Source organism: Microtus pennsylvanicus, chromosome 10 (assembly GCF_037038515.1).
Source record: "Microtus pennsylvanicus isolate mMicPen1 chromosome 10, mMicPen1.hap1, whole genome shotgun sequence".
Classification (NCBI taxonomy): domain Eukaryota; kingdom Metazoa; phylum Chordata; class Mammalia; order Rodentia; family Cricetidae; genus Microtus; species Microtus pennsylvanicus.
Window position 1 is genome coordinate 67,705,041 of NC_134588.1, and position 22,541 is coordinate 67,727,581.

General features: G+C 44.0%; 1 protein-coding gene across 6 annotated transcripts in view; it reads left to right on the forward strand.

Annotated features, from left to right (window-relative positions):
• Window positions 1-22,541, forward strand: part of Atxn7 (ataxin 7) — a 153,291-nt gene that overhangs the window by 48,106 nt on the left and 82,644 nt on the right. For 5 of the 6 annotated variants that reach the window (XM_075988601.1, XM_075988606.1, XM_075988604.1 and 2 more), the window contains exons 3-4: window positions 7,040-7,333; window positions 7,573-7,641. In XM_075988601.1, coding sequence (XP_075844716.1) covers window positions 7,051-7,333; window positions 7,573-7,641 — 352 coding nt within the window. In that variant the 5' untranslated portion in view covers window positions 7,040-7,050. Of the gene's footprint in view, window positions 1-6,610; window positions 6,715-7,039; window positions 7,334-7,572; window positions 7,642-22,541 lie in introns of those variants that run through there. The other variant, XM_075988603.1, reaches the window with a different exon arrangement.

Consider the following 22,541-nt stretch of genomic DNA (forward strand, 5'->3'; position numbering starts at 1 on the left):
TGTGTGTGTGTGTGTGTGTGTGTGTGAGAGAGAGAGAGAGAGAGAGAGAGAGAGAGAGAGAGAGAGAGAGAGCGTGCGCGTGTGTGTGTGCTCATGAGCATGTGCACTTACCAGAAGGGAAAACCAGGGACCCACAGTTATGCATAGTTCTTCAAGTACACACTACTGAAAAATAACCTAAAGTTGCAAAACTTTAGTCCTTTTATTTCTCCTTAAGGAGAGATTTACTACTTTGAGGGAGAAAAGGGAATGGATGTTTTGTTTAACAACTTGTTTTTTCAGAAGCAATACAAACCCAGATAAGTTGCTGGATCAAGGTGCAAAGGACAATTGGAAAGTGAGATTGCCTTGTTTTCTGCTGGCTCAATACCTGAACTTTGCCGATGAAAGAGGGAAGAAACATTTGAGATATTCTGTCCATGTTGTGCTGGACTGTTTAAAAGTTCAGCTCGGCTGGGCTTGGAGACCAGTTTCCATATTACAGTTTGAGGAGGGAAGTTCCAGGGTCCAAATGCCTCCCTTGCGTGGGAGCGCACTTTCCATCCTTGGGACATTGCAATATTGATCTCATTGCTGCTTGATTTCAGAGCATGTGCTATTGACCCTGGCTATGAACGTCTGTGATTAGGGGTGGGGATGATTTCCCATGTGTGCAGTGGGAAAGATCAGGACAGATTTTCCTAAGAAATGAAACTTCAGGAAAGACTTGATTGGCTGGTAGAGTTTTAGCTGGGGCATGGGGGTGTGTATATTTCACGTGGCTTGACTTGAATGAACAAAGACAGGACCAGAAAGCTGGAGGTGGGAATACATTGGAAGCTACTGAGGTGTGGTCTTGGAGTGGGATATAGCATTCTTGCAGGAAGGAGCTGAATATAAGCAGGGCAGTCTGTAGAGACCCTGAATGATAGTTTTTATTTATTTCTATAGTCTGTGGAGCAGCCCCTCCAAGTGCAAGAGCGTGGACTGATAGTCAGTAAAGCACTTCAGCAACACCTCAAAACACAATGTGGACAGAATAAAATTGGGGCTTTCCCGTGGGCCAGATGTGGGCTGGCAAGGGTGACTGCGGGTATGATTTGCTTTGGCATCACTGGTTTCTAATGCCCTTCCAAAGTGCCTGCTTTTGCTGCACTGGCATTATAAATGAAGCGACACAGAGGGGTCACATGACTTCCCCAGAGCCTTGCATGCCTGAGGTAGTAGAGTTCGCCACTGCTGGGCCTTCAAGATGGTGAGACTTGCTGGGTGATGGAGGCGCACACTTTTAGTCCCAGTACTGGGGAGGCAGAGGCAGGCGGATCTCTGTGAGTTTGAGGCCAGCCTGGTCTACAAGAGCTAGTTCCACGACAGGCTCCAAAGCTACAGAGAAACCCTGTCTCGTAAAAAAAAAAAATCCAACCTAAAGACTAAAGATTTCAAAGCAGGTTTATCGTTATACTTCAGTTAGCTATTAACCATCTAGAAATAGTTGGGTGTTACTGATTATATTTTATTAATTATCTTTATGTTATAATTTATAAACTTGTGGATTTAAATTTTTCTCTCATTTTAAGCAGTTTGCTCTGATGATTGTTTCTGGTATAATATACCACTGCACACACAGACACACACAAAAAGTAACTATATAAAGGCCTGAATTGGAGTAAGCAATGCATTTTGTAGAATGAGCATGAGACAGGTTAAGTCTCCAGAAAGATAATTATCTTTAGGTCTCTACTGTTGTCATTTTTTTTGTATTTTTGTTGACAATCCTGGCTACTGAGCTGGAGAGTTCAACGTATTGGCCAATTCTTTCTCTACCGATATACTCACGATAAGCTGCAAGATGTGTCCCTATAGAGAGCACAGTCAGGGAGAGGCCGTGAGACCCACATGCAGGGCAGGCCAGCACTCTGGAGAAAGAGAGAAAGAGAGGTCTTGCTAGAGGAAGAAGAAAAGCCTCTGCAGACTTAGTGGAATTTAAAAAAAAAAAAAAGAGTCAATGCATTCCTAGTTCAGCAAATCTGATTTTCTTGTTACTCAAATAACTTGAATCCTTTGAAGTAAATAATAGGGAATCTCTGTTACCAGCCCTGTAATTCACAAACATAAATATACTTAACTCACTGGTTTCCAGGTTTATTAAAACATTGTATTGGGACTACTTGGTTTTTCCCAAAATAAAAATCCTTGTGTAGCCTCTTGAATTTTAGAATGTTTTTACATTGCACTGTGTGCAAAAGGTGGGAAGACGAACTTCTGCTTCTGTCCTAGTGTGCATTAGGACACCTTTGGTTGAATCATGTTGGGGGTGAATATTCTTGGAAAAGGATCTTCTGCCTTGTTGGCCCGGCACCTCCTGGGAATGCCCCTCATTTGGAGAGCCTGCATGGCTTGTTTTAGTTTTTTTGTTTTTGTTTTTGTTTTTTTGAGACAGGGTTTCCCAGTAGCTTTGGAGGCTGTCCTGGAACTTGCTCTGTAGACCAGATTTGCCAGGGTGGTCTCGAACTCACAGAGGTCCACCTGCCTCTGCCTCCCAAATGCTGGGATTAAAGGTATGCTCCACCACCGCCTGGCATTTTTCTTTTAAATGTGTCTCTGAAGGGATGATATGATCAGAATTGGGCAACATTTTTTTTCTTAAGAAGAAAAAAAATTTAATAGATTTTCTATATATACATATTTGTGGCTGGTGCCCAGAAGAGAGCATAGATCATCTGAACTGGACCTTCCATGCGGATGCTGGGAATTCAGTCCAGGTCCCCTGGAAGAGAATCAGTGCTTTTAACTGCTGAGCCATCTCTCTAGTCTCCCAAAAGTTTTATTTTTAAGCTGCCTACATTCTGATTGGTATGGCCAGCTTTTAATATAAGCATTTTGATAAATGCTGAATTGTTCATTATTTTCGTGCATTCTATGATTTTTTTTTTAACTGTGATACCTAGTAGAGTGCCTGATGTGTACTAAGCGCTCAGCATTGCTTGGTAAATTGCAATCTCCTTATTCAAAACTTATGTATTATTTAGTGTATAGACAGGTACTGAAGTACTTGAAGTATTGATTTTGTATAAGACACACTAGTATATCATAATATATTAAATGTATATGAGTTGTATGGGCCATTTTCTTCATAGCTTGGGAGTGGGTATGGAGGGAGGAATATTTAGAAACAAGGTCATCATTTCTTTCCTGACAGGAAGAAGTAAGGATTTGGATTTCTGTTGTATTATTGTTCACAAACAATGCTCTTTGTATAAGGGATACTTGAAAAAGCTTGTTAACATTTGAATAGCAGACACACTTTCTTACTCTCTGAACTTTCCAATTTTCGTTTTGCTTTCATTGGTGACTCTTTCAAACTGCTAATTACGGGACCTAAAACAGCTGTGGTAAGACCAGATTCTGTCTTTCTCGAAAGCACTAGGGCTTGTGATAGGTGGTAAAGATGAAGAGGACCTGGCCCAGAAATGCCAGGAGCTGCATGTCTCTATGTTCTCTTTTATTTGGTAGTAAATGTCATTTGATAAGGACTCCACTGACTGCTCAGTGTGATGCAAGTCACTTCCAGTATTTGCGCCTGATTCCAGTGCTTTCAAAGGATCATTGCTCGCAGTCCTCAGCAGCCTGGCCTTATCTCCATGTTACAGACTAGAAAACTGACATCCTGGGAAACTAGGTGGCTTGCTTAAGGCTGCACATTCGTAAAAGGAGGAGCTAATATTAGTCCACCACTGAGAAGACCCTCCTCCCTTCTCTTGTTAGTTTGGGATTTTTGTTTTGTTTTGTTGTTTCATTTTTTGAGAAGGTGTCTCTATTATGTAGAGATAGCTGCTCTGGAACTCATTGTGTAGACCAGGCTAGCCTCAAACTCATGGAGATCTGCCTGCTTCTGCCTCTCCTGCGCTGGGATTAAATGTGTGCGCTACCACACTCAGGCTCCTTCTCGGTCATAAATAACACAACTTTGTCTGTATACAGCTGTGTACGCAATGCACTAGAGCCTCTGGGTATCCCTCGTTCCTTGTAGGAGTTCAGTAGCTGGTAGTTCATAGTAAATGTCGTGATGCCGAGAGCTAACAACAGAATTTTAAGCTCTGTTCTGCTTTGGTATACCAGCTGAGAAGTTAAGAAGTTTGAAAACAAAAGAAGTCTCAAGCAGAAATTAGAAGTTGAAGTACTGTGAATTGCCATATTGATCCTCATTGGTTGTCAGTTACATCACTGTGAAAGCAGAATCAAGGGATGCCTTAAGAAGTGAGCCCAAACTTGATGCTTGCCATTTTCCTTTCATTTTCATTCTTACCCTCTACTTTCAGCCATCAGAACATTTGTACTCAAGATGCAAGCTCCTTACAGTATCTAAGTTTTTTTTCTTAATATCAAATAGCTATGGTGTTGGTATTTAAATGGTTGTGCTCCTAAGCTTTGCTTTAAGTGAGCAGTCCCAAGGAATTCAAATTTTATCTCATAGAATTACAAAATTAAAAGTAATAAGTAAATTGGATGTATTGTATCTCGGGAAACATTCATGCAAATGTTTCAGTGATTCAAGATAAATGAAATATTTTTGTGACTGCATTGGAGACAGCCTATGGTGAACTAGTAATAGTAATACATGTTTTTAACCTAGCATTTCACTCATGGATACTTTTATATAGGAAGTTAAAACTTATAGGAATAATTTTTATTTTTAATTTATGTGCATTGGTGGGAAGGTGTCAGATACCCTGGAACTGGAGTTACAGACAGTTGTGAGTTGCCTTGTGTATGCTGAGATTTGCACCTGGGTCCTCTGGAAGAGCAGCCATTGCTCTTAATTGCTGAGCCATCTCTTTATTCCCGAATTTTTTTTTTAATTTAAAAATCTTCCAGTTATCTTAATCAGTTTTGGTTACAACTATCCCTTGGCATGAGATTCCAGCCCCCCCCCCCAGACCGAAATTGACAAGTACTTATGTTCCTTCTACAAAAAGGCACATAAACTGTGTACATCAGCTCACCTCTGGATCACTTGTAATACTCATTAAAATGTAAAGTCTGTGTAAACAGTCGTAAAATTGTATTTAGGGAAATTTTTAAAATCTATACATTTTCAGTATGGATTCAATTTTAAAGTATCAAAGTATATTTTCATGCACTTTGTTGGGTCTGTAGGTGGAGAGCCTGTGAGGGTGTGAGGAACATCATCAGCTCCCTTTTTGATTAATTTGTGTGCAATTCAGGGAAAAACACTCCATATCAATTTCTAAACGTGCCTAACCAGAAAGTGTGGTTATGCTTTATTTAAGACAATTCTTCCTGTGCTTCTCAGTCTGGTCCAGAACTATTACACAGCTGCTCCTCTTGCCTCAGCATCTAAGTGACTGGGACTCTGGGCACATGCTACCATACCCAGTTCAAGCTTTTAAATCTGCACTCGAATCAAAATCTTTTCACTGAGTCTTGACTTTAATATATTGTGAAAACATTTCCCTACTCACTTTTTTAAATTGTTGCGTTTTCTTTTTGTTTGTTTTGTTTTTCCAGACAGGGTTTCTCTGTGTAGTTCTGGCTGTTCTGGAATTCCCTCTGTAGACCAGGCTGCCTCAAACTCAGAGATCCCCGAGTGCTGGGATTTAAGGCATGTGCCACCATGCCTTGGTCCGTAGTCACTCTTGCTTTCATTTATACATTTTAAAAAATGTTTGTAAGGTACATATTTCTTCAACAGAGAAGTTGGTGACCTCTCTTAAATTTGTGATTAAAGAAAAAACAAGTAATAGTAACACCAAGTACAGAAAGCTCACCTCCTCCTCACCAAGGCTTTGAAAACACCTGTAAGCAAGAGACTTTGAACAGGTTAGAAGTGTGGTCCTTTACTGAGAAGTGAAACGTGATGATCACATTCACAGTTTTGTCTCCAATTGTCGCACCGTTTGTGATAACAGCAATAACAGCAACATTTACTATAGACTCCATGTGGTCCGTGGCTATGAATGCTTTAGTTGTTTGATCATCAGCCCATCGCGTAAGCAAAAGCTGTGTATGTGTATACTGAGAGGAAGATGTTAAATTTATGTGCTAGTTCCTAAGTTGATGATTAAAATCTGACCAAACACACTTGTCTTTCGTATATTCCATAAGCCATGGGTTCTCATCTGATCCTAGAAGACACAACCATAAATAGAGACTAACAACAAAGTGATACACTGATTTCGTGGGCCCCTTCTTGCTGGAGAAGAATTTCAAGTTCCCAGGACACACAGTGTGACCCTCCGTTGTGTGCACGGAGGTACAAGCGGGCGGCTTCTCATGCAGTAGGGGCTCTAGCAGACACCTGGGCGGCATTTTCACACCTGCCAGTGGCTCCTGAGGTGCCGGCGTCCGCACAGTGGCGGCTTCCCATTCATGCTCCAGCAGCTACCGTGCAGCCGCCCGCGAGCTCAGGGCGCAGTGTCGGTGCCCGAGGCTCCGGAGGGAGGGCCTGGGCGACGCACGAGTCGCTGCGCCGGGGCCGACCGGCCGGCTCTTCCATAGGTGGCTGCGTTTCCGACTTCGCCCTGGCTCCACTCCGGGGGCTTGACGTGCAAACTTCGCCGGAGCGAGCCGAGAGGGAGGGACCGGCGAGGGGGAGGAGGCGACAGGAGGCGCCTCCGCTTAAGGGAGCCGGCCGGGCGCCGCCGCTCGGACGGACGCGCGGACGGAAGGAAGGAGCGGGGCTGCCGGCCGGGCCGGGATGCGAGCGGCCGCAGGGTGGGCAGCGGCGAGCCGGGGCGCGGGCGGGCGGGCCCGAGGCCGCGGCGGGGTGGCTCCGGGCCCCAACCTCCCGAGGCGGCCCGGGCCGGGCAGCCAGCGCCGCAGTGGCGGCCGCAGCCGGCGCCCGGCGAGGGCCGCGGGAGGGAGGCGAAAGCGAAAGCCAGCTGCGCCGCGGACTTTGCGCCCGGACGGGGGCGGCGGCGGGGCCCGGGGGCTGTCAGCGGCACCGGCCTGCGGGCCGCGCACGCCGCCGGAACTCCGCGGCGCCTCCTTAAAAGCGGCCCCCGCGCCACTCTTTTCCCCCTTTTTTGTTACATTGTAGGAGCGGAAAGAATGTCGGAGCGGGCCGCGGATGACGTCAGGGGGGAGCCGCGCCGCGCGGCGGGCGGAGCAGCGGCCGCCCGGCAGCAGCAGCAGCCACAGCCTCTGCAGCCCCAGCGGCAGCACCCGCCGCCGCGGCGCCCACGGCCGGAGGACGGCGGCCCTGGGGCCGCCAGCACCTCGGCCGCCGCCATGGCGACGCTGGGGGAGCGCAGGCCCCTGCCCAGTCCCGAAGCGATGCTGGGACAGCCGTGGAATCTGTGGGTGGAAGCCTCCAAACTTCCTGGGAAGGATGGTGAGTGTCCACGCCTCCCCGCTCCCCACGCCCCCCGCCTTCCCCCCCCACCTCAGGCCCCGCTCCCCTCCCCCCGCGCCTTGTCCTGTGACCCGCCCCCTCGGGGGTCAGAGATGCTATCTTTCGCTGGGTGTGGAACGCGGAGGTGCCCACACCTACCCTGTGCGTGCGTGAGCGTGCGTCACACTCCTGGCCACTGACCTGCCTCTCCCCTCCTCCTGTGTGTGTATATCTCCTAGGGACCGAATTGGATGAAAGTTTCAAGGAGTTTGGGAAACACCGCGAAGTCATGGGGCTCTGTCGGGAAGGTGAGTCCAGCCCCCTCCCCCTGTCCCCCGGTGGAGTTTGTACCCAACCCTGAGGAACTTTACTTGTTGCTGTAGCCCACCTTCCCTGCTTGTCACACTAAGGATGCTGCTGAAGAGGGAAGGGGGTGGGCAGAGCATTTGGGAAAGCCTGGTTTCTAGGGGCTCTCTGTAATGGGCAGCGAAGTGGATCCCCTCTGGAAACCTGGGTGCAGCCAGAACAGCAATTCAAAGTGATGGGCATAGGAAACCTGCAGGGAGTTTAACCCAGATCCCTTCAGTTCAGGCCTTGTTATGGAAAACACCTCTGGAGGAAGGAGTTCTCAGCCCTGAAAAGTAGTTCCACACTGTTTGAAAAGAAACCTTGACCAACCCTAGGCTTTTTAAGGCAAAGAGTGTGTATTTTGAACATTATTATTACTTTATTTTGGTTTAGCCATGCTGTCCTGGAATGTGCTTTTTTTTTTTGGATTTTCGAGACAGAGTTTCTCTGTAGCTTTTGGAGCCTGTCTTGGAACTAGCTCTTATAGACCAGGCTGGTCTCGAACTCACAGAGATCCGCCTGCCTCTGCCTCCTGAGTGCTGGGATTAAAGGCATGCGCCACCACCGCCCGGCTTGGAATTTGCTTTTTAAAAGACCAGGATGGCCTCAAATTCAGAGATCTGCCTGCCTCTGCCTCCTGACTATAAAGGGATTTTCTTTTTTGCTGTGGGGTTTACAGTGAAAGTTTAGGGTGCTGTCAAAAGATCATCTAACCCAAGAATGCACTCGGTAGGAATGTGTGTGATGATTGGCTCTGCCAGGTAAGGGGACAGAAATACAGAACTGTCTTCTACCTTAAGCTCTTTGGTGGAAAGCTACTTGAGACAGCTAAAGGTATGCTGTCAGTGGAAGTCAGGTTAGGAAGCTGGGTTCCATACGAATCCTTTTTTCTATGAATCCTTCTGCTTACCTGGGCACTCGGTGGTGAGAAAGGTCATGGCCTCGAGACAAGTTTGGGATACTGAGTTTACATATGCCCATGCAATGTGATTTCTCACCTGGAGCCGTTTATTTTGGCAGAGTTTTTGTTCAGGGCCCAAGAAGTAGAACTTTGGCAGCAGGCTTTTTAAATGCAGAACTGGCTGATAGTTGCTGCAGGTTTTAGCTCTTACCTTTCCTTCTTTTTTCCTGCTTTGGCTTTTTCGGCTGGCCATGATCTGTTAGTATTGCCAAGAAGAGTGGCCCTGGTGGCAGGCCTCGGAGCATTTCCCAGTGGAAGGGATCATAGAGCACAGTGCTTGAGCTGGTTCCCAGCTTTCCAGCGAGGACTGCCGTTTGAGGGCAGAGGGAAAGCATAGGACTGGGTGGTGATGTCGCAATAGGAAAAATCAGTTGTTAGTCCGGTTTTAGTGTTGGCTTGGCAGTCTGCCTGGGCTTGAAAAATTAAAATCACTAGGTGGCAACCCTCGTAGGAAGCGGTAGAGTAGAGCTTTAAGGACCTAATCACCCTTGCTTGTAGTTTTTACGCTTGGTGTGAATGTATTTCCCTTAAATGGGTTCTATGGCCTCTCACACAAAATGCCAATTGTAGGTGACCCCCTGGTATACAGGATGGATGTCTTTCTCTGAATTCCTTGATCTCTGAGGCTCAACAAAATTTAGTGACTGAACCCAGTTTTGTTCTGTTGCATCTATTTCTTCTAATGGGAATATAGTCATCAGATTTTTCATGAAGTTCTAAAATCTCCTATGTACCAAAGGGGGTCATGAACCTGGTTGTAGTATCAGTCTATTAGCGTTTGTTAGAAGTTGGTTTGGGTGGTTTTGTTGTTTGTTTGTTTGTTCTTGGCAGGGTTTCCCTATGCACCTCTGTCTATCCTGGAACTCACTGGAACTCCAACTGGTCTGAATCTTACAGAGATCTCCCAGCCTCCAGAGATCAAGCATGTTGGGATTAAAGCTGTGCACTACTATACTTGGTTTACATCTCTTTTAAAGCTGCTCTCTCCTTTTGAAAGATGCTTCAGCTGTCAGGTTTGCTGGAACTTATGCTTGCATATTCTGAGTAAAGAAAAGACTGAAGTTTAATTCAGGCAGTTTATTTGTGACGGAAAAGTCCAAACTTAATGAAAGATTAAAATCAAGGCTACCTTGACTTTTAAAAAAAAAAAAAGCCAGGGTACTAATTCTTTTGGTAAAGAGCTTAGTGTGTAAGGCCGTAGACCTGCATTTGATTCCTCTAACCCACATTTCCCACCCACTCCCCACCAAAAGCCTGCCTGTTGGTGCTTGCTTTAAATCTTTAAATCCCACTGCTGGAGGGGGGAGGGAGATAGAGGTGTATCCCTGGGGCTTCCTGTCCAGCCAGTCTAGTCCACGTGATGTGCTCCAGGTTAGCGAGAAAGCTTATTTCATAAAAACAAGGTGAGCTAGCCGGGCAGTGGTGGCGCACGCCTTTAATCCCAGCACTCGGGAGGCAGAGGCAGGCGGATCTCTGTGAGTTCGAGACCAGCTTGGTCTACAAGAGCTAGTTCCAGGACAGGCTCCAAAACCACAGAGAAACCCTGTCTCGAAAAACAAACAAAAAAAAAACAAAACAAACAAACAAACAAGGTGAGCTAGTAGGTGGTGGCACAGGCCTTTAATCCCAGCATTTAGAAAGCGTAGGCAGGTGGATCTCTGGAATTCAAGGCCAGCCTGGTCTACAGAGTGAGTTCCAGGACAGCCAGGAAGGGCAACACAGAGAAACCCTTTCTTAAAAATCCCAAAACAAACAAAAAACCAAGGTGGATGGCTCCAGAGGAGTCCAGACACTCCCAATGCAACCCTTCAGAACAAAACAAGAATGAAGAAGAAAAAGAAAGATGAACCCCACAATGGACTAGACCTATCTTCTCTTGACATTGTCAGGACTTTTACCATTGTCTTACGTTAATACGTCCTACAAGCAAATGATGTTGCAGAATTAAATCTTTGTCAGTGAAGTTATATTGACAAGAAATATGTAGATGCATTGTTCATATTAATGAAACACTAGGAATGAGAAACTCCATTATGGAAGATCTTAGGATCCGTACACAGTTCCTTAATTCTTCAGTATGTGATTAGGAGGCAGGCAGTTCGCAAACAGAGGGTGTGAAAGGAGCTGTTTCATCTCTGGAAACAGCTTTTCCTGTTTGGGAAAGGAGGTGATAAACCTGTTCCCAAGGTTATTGTAGAGGGTGAATTGTCCCTTTCAGTTCTTGTAATGTTAGTACTGACTTTGCAGTTTGCCTTTTATCTAAATGCTGTCATCTTTTCCACTTAGGACCCTTGAGTGGGCTTCCTGGGATCCAAATTCTCCCGAAAATGTATGCAAAGCAATGTGTGTTCCTACCCTTTTGGAGGGTCGTGGCCTCTTCTGGGTTCTCAGTGTGAAAGCTCAGAATTGCAGCCTTAGATGTTCCTGTGTTTCTTCTCTTTTCTTGTAACTTGCTTTAGCCAGTTCCTGCATGCAGTAACTGCCCAAAAATTGATGCTGTGGAAGAAGCTTGGTGCACTGAAGTTAGGTGGAAATAGCATTATTCCTGAATTAGTATGCCATGTGTGGTCTTTCTTCTAGCACAGCTGGAGAATGTTAGGATGCTGTGTCCATCATCTCTCAGAGATCAGCTTGTTATCATCTGCATCCTGACTTCATACTGCCTTTTTCCAAAACTTCTAGTATTAGTTGATGGCACAGTGGATTTTGGTGAGCTAAGGTTTCACAATGGGCTGGACTCTCCCCCAGGGATTGCTAATTAATAAATGTCCTATATATAGGCCCACAGCCTGGTCTTATGGAGGCATTTCCTTAATTGAGGTTCCCTCCTCTCAGATAACTTAACTTCAGCTTGTGTCAAGTTGACAAAAAGTGTTCAGCACACACCCATTTCTTTCGCTAGTGTGGAAAAATGGTTTGTTTGGTTGGTTTGGTTTTTTGAGACTGGGTTTCTCTGTAGCTTTTGGTGCCTGTCCTGGAACTAGCTCTTGTAGACCAGGCTGGCCCGAACTCACCCATCTGCCTCTGCCTCCCAAGTGCTGGGATTAAAGGTGTGCATCACCACTGCCTGGCTTGCAATGGTCTTAAAGATATTACATTGTAACTATAAAATCTTTTCCTCAAATACTTTATCTTTCTTTGGGGATTCTCATATCTGGTCCCCACACCCAAGTTTTGTTTTTGTTTTTGTTTTTTTTAAATGTATGATTTTGAAACCATTTTGATGAGCCTTCTTGGAGCCGTCACAGGACTTCAGTGTCAAATGAGTCATGGCCCAGTCTTGCCTCACCTCTGTCCCACAGTGAATTATTTTGAAGCGTATCAGTCGTCATAGCACGTTGTCTTTTGTCCGACTACTTAGGCTTCACCTTGTGGTCTATAAAATAGAGCCGTTATGTTTGTCATGCTTTTGTTTTAAGGCATTCAGGGTTGTCGTTTCTGTGAACTCGCTCGTGTGTTCTGTGAACTCATGTGTTCTGTAGGTGACAGTCCTTATGGTCCGTTTACATGTGAAGGGGAGGTTTAAACCGAGCCTCTTACGGTATCATTGAAGCATTCTTTGCCCTTGGAACATCTGGGGGCTTGTTGTATGTAAATGCCATTTAGAGGCGTGCTTGGGTGGCCTGGTTGTAGTATCTGTAGTGTGGGCTCTCTGCAGGTGAGCCTCTGGGCTGCATTGATGAGAGCAGCTACCTGCCTGACAGACAGCATCTGTGTGCACTCTGTAGCTGTAGGGTATGCACTCAGCCATGGCAAAAGGAACTTGAGGTGATCCAGACAGGACCATAGATATTATAGTCAAACTACAGTCTGAGGTCATATACTGCCCATGGCTTTTTATGTTGCCAAACAATTGAAAAGAAAACTCAAAGATGGCATCATGACATGTGACAATTATGTGAAATTCATGTATCAGTGTCCTTTTGGCGGAGGTTTCCGTCCTGCTTGGTCCCACAATAAACACACAGAAACTCGATTATTTGCAATATTGTTTGGCCAATAGCTTAAGTGTATTTCTGTCTTAGTTTTATATCTTAATTAACCCATTTCTATTAATCTGTGTATTGTCATGTGGCTATGGCTTACTGGCAAGTTTCCATCCAGTGTCTGTCTCCGGAGGTCCTACATGACTTCTGTCTCCGCCTCCTCTCTCCTCCTCTATCTGCTTGGAACTCCCACCTTGCCCTAATCTGCTAAAACACTGGCCGAAACAGATTTATTCATTAACCATAAAAGCAGCACATAGAAGGACTTCCCACGCCAATGTCCCTAAGGAAAGTTGTGTTGGGACATGGCAACAGGCACTCATTTACATATATCTGTGGCTGCTGGCTCCACACAGTGGATGCAGCAAGGCCACACAACTTAGGATCTCAGCCCTTTATTGTCTGGCCATCACAGGAGAAGCTGACTGACCTGTCCTCTAAGTTCCATGGTTGAACCCCATCCACTGAACATGGCTGACATTTCTTAGACATTCCGTGTTGAGGGGGAGAAGCCATGTTCCTGAGCCAAAAGCTTATTTACTGTTGGAGGAGTCTGAGTTAGAAGGAAGTACATGGAGAAGAAAAAGGCTGTGCTTGAGAAGGTTTTTTTCTCTTTTTTAAATTAAAACAATTTTTTAGGCAGCGTCTCTTTTTATATCCTTGACTGGCCCAGAAGGACACACATCAAGATGTCCTTGAACTCAAGAGAAATTCTGCTGCCTTTGCATCCCAAGTGCTAGGATTAAAGGTGTGTGCCACCATGACCAGCCATGTCTTGTCTACTTTAAAATTGATTAACTTATTTTTATTTTTTCAAATCCCTTTATTTTGATTAACTCACTAATAAAAATATCACACAAGTGATTTAAGGAAGTCATTTAAACACTTGCCCAGTCCAGACTCTTGTCCACTTTACCGTTTATCATTGCTTTCTGAGGCCGTACTTTCCTCGATCAGTTCACATACAGAACAGTGGAACTTCTATTATTCTGGTTTCGTTGGGTCATGACAGCGATGCTTAGATTATGCTAAGTTGCATTAATAGCCCATAAGTGTTGAGAAAACAAAGGCTAGAAGTTTTGTGAGATGTCCTCACTTACACTCTTCAGAACCTCCTCTATTCCTTAGCTGACTTAGAGAAGCTAGAGTTTTGTATGAGGTCTTGGGAATTATAGACAGGCTTTGTTTGAAAGCGAAAGTGTTTAGATTAAGAAAGGTAGACTGCACTTGTAGATCCTCCGTCGTTAGGAGTTTGTGTTTGCTAAAATGCATAACACCTGGCATGGGCGGTGCTGCATTCCCAAGCCTCTGGAGACCTGGTTGATGGGAGCCATAGCCACCTGCTGAGAACAGCTCTTCATTCATTTCTCACAGGTTCTTGAAAACTGTCCTGGGGCGGGGAGCAAGAATGAGGAGTGTACGTACATATCACTGTAGCATATGAGCCACATGTGATGTAGGCTCTTAGTTTTGCTTTTCTGCAGTTTACTATTTTCTTTGCTCTTTCCAATACATTTTTTAAAGTTAGCGTACTACATAATGGACTGTATGCAATGTTTTCATACGTTCACATTACTGTTCTTTGTTGATATTAGACCCCCACACACTTGTTTTTCATACGAACATCCTTCCTCCATATCACAGGGTTCCCATGTACATGGGAACAGGTCAAGTTTGGAGAGTCTTTAATGGTAGTCATCCACCACTATGTCTCCTTTTCACAGATGAGAAAAGTTTCAGAACTATGAGGTAATTCCCCAAGATCTCAAATCATGTAACCTTGAACCCTGGGCATGCCTGCCCTCTAGCCAGTATGCTTAGCCACCCTGCTGTGCTGAGACCATTCCACAGGTGCACGTGCTCGTCGTGAGCTTGAACAGGTTAGCCTGACTTTGTTTCCTGATGTGGTTGAGAAATACGAACTTCACTAAAAAGCCAAACGAACAACCAAAGCCCAAGACAAAATAGAGCCAGATGAGCCTCCCTGGGCCACCAGGGCCATGTGATCATCTGAGGAGTGTGAATTGTGTGTGTTAAAAATGATTGCTTTTAAGAGAGATTAAATGAAAGCCAAGGTTGTAGCAGATAGTAAATATAATCATCTGGGATTTGTACCATTAAAAGAAACCCCCCCCCTTTTTTTTTCTAAGGGATTTTGGAGAAGTGAAATTTCACTCTTTAACAGCTGCTCAGTGCAAGATTGCTTTTAATCACATTGATATTCAAACTTTATGGCTGTAGTTTTAATAAATGTACTCCTGTGATTATTAAAGTATATTTTGATTGAAGCTCTAAGAAGAAAAAGAAACGATTAATAGACTTAGCAGTTGGAGTTACTCTGCTTCTGAGAGAAAGGCAGCGGGCTACGTTTTTATTCATCTGTGCAGCAGGTGTTGTTATAAGTGAGCAAAGGGGAGGAAAGAACGATTCGGGCACTAGCAATGTGCACTAGGTTCAACATTCTTACTCCTCTTTGTAATGAAGACTCTGGGAGTCTTTCGGGCTTTTTCTCTTGCATATGATGGTGTTAGTAGCGGTCATCATCAACTAGAATAAAACCTCAAGTCAGAGGCTGCTTCTGACCTAGGCTTTATGAGTGAGTGTTTTCTGTAATCTTGGGCTCTAATGAGAACTGAAGGGTTTTTTGTTTTGGTGCTTGAGTAGAAAAATGGAGAGAATAACCAGTGACTGTTAGGTTTTATGTCTTAAACAAGGGTGTTTCGGAGACGTGAGGAGAACCCCCGGCATAGTTGCCACCGTTTGTATTTGGGCTCACCATCAGGAGATGAACGTCATTACTTTGGGCTAAAGGATAGTCCTCTAACTTTGAAAGTGCTTGGCCTTAGGAAGCACTCATGACTGCCTTGTCTTTATTTTGCTCATTTCCATACGGACTTCCCAGAGATCAGTATATGTGATGTTTGAGAAGCACAGTGCTGAATCCTTGTCTTCAAAGTGTATTCGGGGATATTGTGCAGTTATTAGATGCTGTAGAAAAAAGACACATCATATAGCATATTTACCAAAATCATCTTTAAATCTTTGTTCAAACTTCAGCTCTAGCGGGGGAATGATTCAGAGAAAGTTGCATTGCTTTACTGTTTCCGTTGACTACATATATGCTTATATATGATATATTATGGATATATAAATAAATAGGATTATACCTGCTAGTTGGGAGAATTAAGTGACATTGTGCTCGTTGTTAGTAATGAAAATACTGCCTTCAATTCAGTGCTTCTGAAGAGCTATCAAGGAGCAGCAGAAAATGAAATGCTGGTTTGAACTGACAAGATGTAGGCAGTGTGAGGAAACCAGTGTCTTAGGTTGCTGGCCAGAGTGCAGCAAATGAGCATAAGGTGTATGCTTCCTTGGACAGAAGGAGAAAAGTCAGAAGTGGGAAGTAATGTTTCTCCTGCCTTTAGCAATCTCTTTTCTCTCTGACATGCAGAGGGAAGCCCAGGGTGAGTGTTTACTCTTTTCTCTTTGTACAGATTTGTATGTACTTTTTGAGGGGAAGCCTTTATTTAGTTTGTACACAGTTAGACTCCTTCCTCAAATGCTTCCCAGACCCCATTTCCTGGGCAGAAAAATATTAACTGTAGGCAACAGAATAAGTCATCCATCCGTACTGCATTGAAAAATGATCAGAGAGAAAAATAAGAATGCTATTTATGTGATTTTTGTATATGGAGAGCTAATCTGGGGTTTTCTGCCTAATGAGGGAATTTAGAAAATTACCTTTTCACTTGCTGGAAATTTCTATTTTATTTCTAGTAGCTCACCATTTAAGTTACCCTGTTCTTTTTAGAACTATATAAAAAGTCATATTACAGTGGAAAATATCACTGTAATTATATAAGCTTCACATGGTCACTGCAGAGGTCTGTTCTTTTGTGTGTGCAGCCCTGGCTTTCCTGGAACTCGCTCTGTAGATTAGGCTGGCCTGGAACTCACAGACATCTGCCTGCCTCAGCCTCCTGGAGTGCTGGGCTTGAAGGTGTGCACCACCACCACCTGGCTCAGAGGCCTTGCTTAATTAGAACTTTTCTTCTTTCCCTTTCTTTCCTTCAAACCTTCCCTTATATCTCTCTTTTCCTCTTTCAAATTTGTGGCTTCTTTTTTCATTAATGTGTTAGGTATACATACATACATACACACACACATATGAACATACATATTCCTAAATATAACCTCCTTGTTCCATTTAATGTGACTTGTATGTATGTTTTTAGGGCTAACCTTTTGGTATTGGATAACCCTCCCAGCATTCCCCGATTGCCTGTAGTTTCTTTTGTAAGGTCGAGGCCTTGTGGGCTTTACCTCGTCTACTTTGGCATGTCCATTGGTGTCATCCTTGTTCAGCTCCTGCCTAGGCAGTTGTGCTGCTGAGGCTTTATGACTGTACCTTCTGACATTAGTAGGAGGCACAGCTCACAGCAAACTCCCGGCTCTTCTGCCTCTTAAACTCTTCCCCAGCCCTGCTGTCCCTGAGGCTTAGATGCAGAAGTATTTTGTGGCTGTTTTTTATTGGAACTGGGCTCCACAACTCTGCATTTTGATTGGTTGTGGTTTTCTTATAGAGGTCTAATGTGAGCAGAAGTTTCAAAGATGAAAGGTGAAGACTACTCTTAATCCTAGGGCATAAGGACAGATGTTTGAACCGTTGTTAGAGATTATTCGACTTAGTAGTAGTTGCAGATTCTCCTCCGATCTTCATGGCTTCACTGGCACTGAGAAGTTAGCTAGCTTTCTAGTGCTAGCCTTGGTTTCCCTCTTCTAGGACAGGTCTTAAGTTCCATTATTTGCTAAAGATGCTGTCTTTTCTTAAGCATGTGTTTCTGGCATCTTGGTCAAATATTCAGTGGCTGAAGTTACATGTGTGCCTGCTTAGGTATCTAATTTTGTTCGGTCGGTGTACATGCCTGTTTTATTGCTGTGGCTCTGATGTGTGTTCATTAAGATGTGGAATCGTAGTCCCTCCAGTATTCTTTTTGCTGGGGTAGTATTGATTATCTGGGTTCTGTTTCTGTGAAGAATGATAAGAGAATTTGATTGTAATCCGTTGAGTCTGTAAATAGCTTTCAGTAGAATGGTATTTTCACAGTGGTAAATTAAATCAATCCATGAGCATGGGATATCTTCCCACTTCTTGTGTCTTTCTATTTTCTCTTTATCTCTTTCTGTAGAGGTTTAAAGTTTTTATTGCAGAGGGTTCTTCACCTCCTTGGTCAGGTTTATCTCAGATATTTTATTTTCTTTGAGACTATTGTGGATAAGAGTGTACCCATGATCTCCTTCTCTGTGTGTTTGTTGTTGGTATGTAGAAAGGCCAGTGAACTGTACGAGCTGATTCTGTATTCTGACACATTGCTGTTTTTGTTTATTGTTTTTACTGGCGGGATTTGGGGATCTGTAATGCATAGTATCATGTTGTCTGCAGATAGGGAGAGTTTGGCTTCTTTCCCTGTTTGTATCCCTTTAATTTCTTTCTCTTGCCTTATTGTTCCAGCTAGTGCTTCAGATCAGATGGATGTGCATTCATGAAAAGGAGTGTTGATACATCCTTGTCTCATTCCTGGCTTCAGTGGAGAGTTTTACACTTTTCTCAGTTAGACTGACGTTGGCTCTGGGTTTCTCTTATTGTGAACTTTGTTCCCTCTAGTTCTACACTCTTACTTTTATCATGAAGGCATGTTGGATATCATCAAATGTCTTTTCTGCATCCATTGAGATGGTCATGTGATTTTTGTCTCTAAATTGGGGCCACTTTTAAATTAAATATAGGATTTGAACTTAGTGCCATTCACAGTTGAAGACAATCTTGTAACTACTTTGTGTAATGTGAATTCTAATTGGTTTTAATAATAAAAACCCCAAGTCAGATATAGTGGTAAATGCTGAAAGAACAGAGAAACAGAGCACCCAGCCACTAGTTCTTATCTCTAATGAATTCTCAGACCAAAAGGGGTATCCTGTCTCTAGGACCTCAGACTGAATCCTGAGCTCCTATCTCCTCCCACCTTATATTCCTCCTCTCTCCTCCCAGACATATCACTTCCCATCTTTACCTCCCCAGTGCTGGGATTAAAGGTGTGAGCCACCACCGCTTGGCTCTGTTTCTCTTTTAGACTGATTCAATCTAAAAAAAAAAAGCCCAGGGTGTCCTTGAACTCATAGAGATCCATCTGCCTCTGTCTCTGGAATTAAAATGTGTGCTATCATTACCTGGCCTCTGGCTAACTAGTGGCTAGCTCCACATGGCAATCTTCAGGCAAGCTTTATGTATTAAAGCACAAACATAATATCACCACAACTTTGGTTTTTGTTTTTTTTCGCGACAGGGTTTCTCTGCGTAATAGTCCTGACTGTTCTGGAACTCACTCTGTAGACCAGGCTGGCCATGAACTCACTGAGATCCACCTGCCTCGCAAATTGCTAAGATTAAAGGCATGTGTCGTGACCGCCCAGCTTCCTTTGGGTTCTTATTGATGGCTGGGTACAACCTTGGTGTTAGACCTTCTGACAGGACAAACCTTCCTTCCAGGATGCTGTAGGTGCTTTAGCAGTGTGGGTACTGCCTTGAGTATGTTCTGCCTGCTTTGCCTTATTTCATGCCTTTAGCTTTCATCCCCAAAACATTTGAAAAGCAAGTTATCCAGGTCTTACATGAGCTAGAGGCTGAAGATAGAATGACAGATTCATTATGAAGGCATAGTTGTAATTCTCCAGTTCACCTATCCCATCAACAGGTATTTATATAGAAAGTTAGCAACCGTAAGAGCCAGGTTTTCTGATATGTGTAGGAGATTGAGTGGAGAGCCGTTGCTCTCTAGAAACCCAATAAATACACATTTTCACAGACCAAATACTTCACAATCAATTAAGAAGGCTAATAAGTGAATTTGAGTTAATATGATCAAGGGAGACTTTCTTGGGGATTGAATATTTGAGCTGGGGATAGTGATGAAAAAGGAACATTATCCAAGAGGAGGGAGTCTCTGAATGGTCATCAAGGAGAAGTCTGGCAGAGAGGATCAGACCATAGAAATGGCACAGGTAGGAACCTCTGGTGGATCAGGAGTGTAATGGGAACCCACTTGTAGGAGAATGGACTGATCTAATCTGTACTGCAGGGAAATCACTGTTGGGTTGTTTCCGGATCATGGGGGTGGGATGACTGCATTTCAGGGGAGATGTAATAGTGGGTTAAGGTTTAGAGATGGCAGTAGACATGTAGAGAGATTCAAGATTTATTTGGGACTTGGCATTCACATGAATCAAGGAAGAATTGGTTGTGGATGAGCGAGGTAGTTAAGACTTGGGACTTGAACCATTGAAGGGGGTACAGTTAATGAGCTCAGAAATGGTAGAATCCATGGTAAGGTCTGGGTTTGGGATCTGGTGGACTGACTGCATTGTTTGATGCATTTTTTGGACTTCCATGTGCGGCTGTGAGTCAGCCCCTGAATGTATAGTTTGATGGAGTCCCCTAGTGCAGAACTCTCAGGGTCAAGTCTACATCATCACATGACAGACTGTAAACAAGCTAAGTCTGCCCCAGTATCTATAAAGAAAGAATCAGGACCAAGGGTTGTGCTTCTGGTCAGTTCACACTGAAGGTTGAAGGGAGGAGAAATCTCCGCTGAGATGATAGGGAAATCAGATGAGTGTGGTGATGTAAAGTCTGTGAAAAGAGGAAGACGTGTTGACTGTCAGTACTGTGTAGAAGAGATTTATATTAGAGGAGGAATCTCTGACTTTGGTGGTAAGATGATAAATGACCTTCATCATAGTTGGAAAGGCACATACCTGGTGGTGTGGCTCTAAGAAGTAGAGCAGAAGTGGAGAGGGAAGTGTGGACATTTCAGAGTTTGCTTTGAAAAGGAATGGAGAAATGAAACCATAGCAGGTATAGTGCCTAAGGGGATGACAGGAAGAGTTGCTTCATTTGGTTGAGCTTGGTTACTGTTAGATATTTGGTTGCCAGTAGGAAGGATGTAGAAGTGAGGAATAGTGAACCCATGAGAGAATGGATAGCTACCTTCAGGAGCCACAGGAAGGTGATGTTTGGACATAATCAAAATCCACCCCACCCCCATACCTTTGTATTAGAAGAAAAATTCAGTAGATTTGGTTACAGGTAGCAATGTGCAGTTGTAGAAGATGGTTAGGTGATACTTCTGTAGAAGGAAGAAGTTGGAATTGAGATTTTGTAGGAGGAGAAATTCCATCTGGTTTTGTCCCTCCCCTCCTCCAGTATCTGGGCAGGGAGATACCCAGCTAAACAGGCAGTTATGCATCCTTGTGAGACTTCCACATGTACTTAGAAGGAGTTCTCAAATAGTGAGAATGTGGGCCCAGAAAACCAGGAATCTCAGCATGTCGTGGTCAAATGCTACTGGAGTAGGGGAGCCCAGTCCAGTCACAGAGGCATCCAAGAAGAGGCAGTGGGCTTGGGACATTTTTGGAGATACTAGGAAGATGCTGCTGGAGGACAGGAGGTGGATGTGAATGCGCTGTTGTCGTGGAGGAATTGGAAGGGTGACTGTTCAGTGTGTAGCTGAATTAAGAGTCTGAGGGAGAGGCCAGGGCCGGAGCATGTGGCCTAGTTCATACATGTGCAATACCTATGTTTCTAGGTATTGATAAGCTAAGGAAGTAAGATGATGAAGTATGTTCATAAAATCTGAAATGGACTGTTTTCACCTGGAAAGATCATTTAATGACTTGAGCTTGTGTGTTTCTTCATTCAGTTCCCATATATTTTACTGCACACCTGTTCTGGTTTTGGAAAATGTCAGTATTTAGGAAATGGCTACTCTGATGACAGAGATGGCCAACAGTTAAAGGCAAAGCAGAGCGTCTGTGAAGATGGTGCTGCTATTATAAATGCCGAGAATGATTTTCTTTCTCGCTCTTGTGTCCATCAGTGAGATTGAAGCTGTAGTCAAAGTTTGCCCCCAAAGAAAAGCCCAAGACCAGACAGACTCACTGCTGTTAGAGCCACAAAATAAAAGGGACACTACCAAGTCAATAAAAGGCAAGTATTTTGATATTAAAAGCAGGTAAGGACACAACAGAAAAAAGAAAGCACAGACCAATTTCTTTAAACATGCATGCAAACATTCTCAACAAAATTCTTGTAAGCCAAATTTAGGAACATTATACTCAAGTGGCTTCATTTCAGAAAGGCAAGGTAGGTTCAACATGTGCAAATCAAAACAGAATAAACACACTTAAGAGAAACCACATATCATGAGGGGGTTGCTATGTCGTGATTCCTCTCACACAACAGGAGTCTTCCCTACTCCAAACCCTCACACACTGTCCTTTCTGAGAGAGCCAGTGCTTCTCCTGCCTCATGTCCCACTTCTTTACATACTGTTACACTGTTGGGTGTCGCCTCACTTTGTAACACTGTGAAACAGCACCTCTCTCCTGTTCAGACAGCTGTTATGGGCTTGAAATTTTTACATGGGTTGTGGTTAGACTTGCAGAATTTTCCAGGGCATAAAACAGGGAAGATCACTCACTAACACGACCTCCTAGAAGGACATAGAGGTAGTATTCTGTTCCATTGTTGGCTATGGTTGGAAGATTGTTTGTCTCTGTTCCATTGTTCTAGCTCTGTATTTTGGTTGAGTAGCAATATGCTATGGAGACAGAGAAATTAGCCGGACAATGGTAGCACACGTCTTTAATCCCAGCATTTGAGCCGAAGCAGGCAAATGTCTAAGTTTGAGGCCAGTCTGGTGTACACAGTGAGTTCCAGGACAGCCAGGGCTGTTACACAGTGAAACCCTGTCTTAAAAAATAAAATAAAATAAAATAAAACAAAAAAAATCTTGGTTTTTTGGAGGGGTAAATGGTATTTACTTATATAAATAAGTGACAGTATACCCAGTTCTTC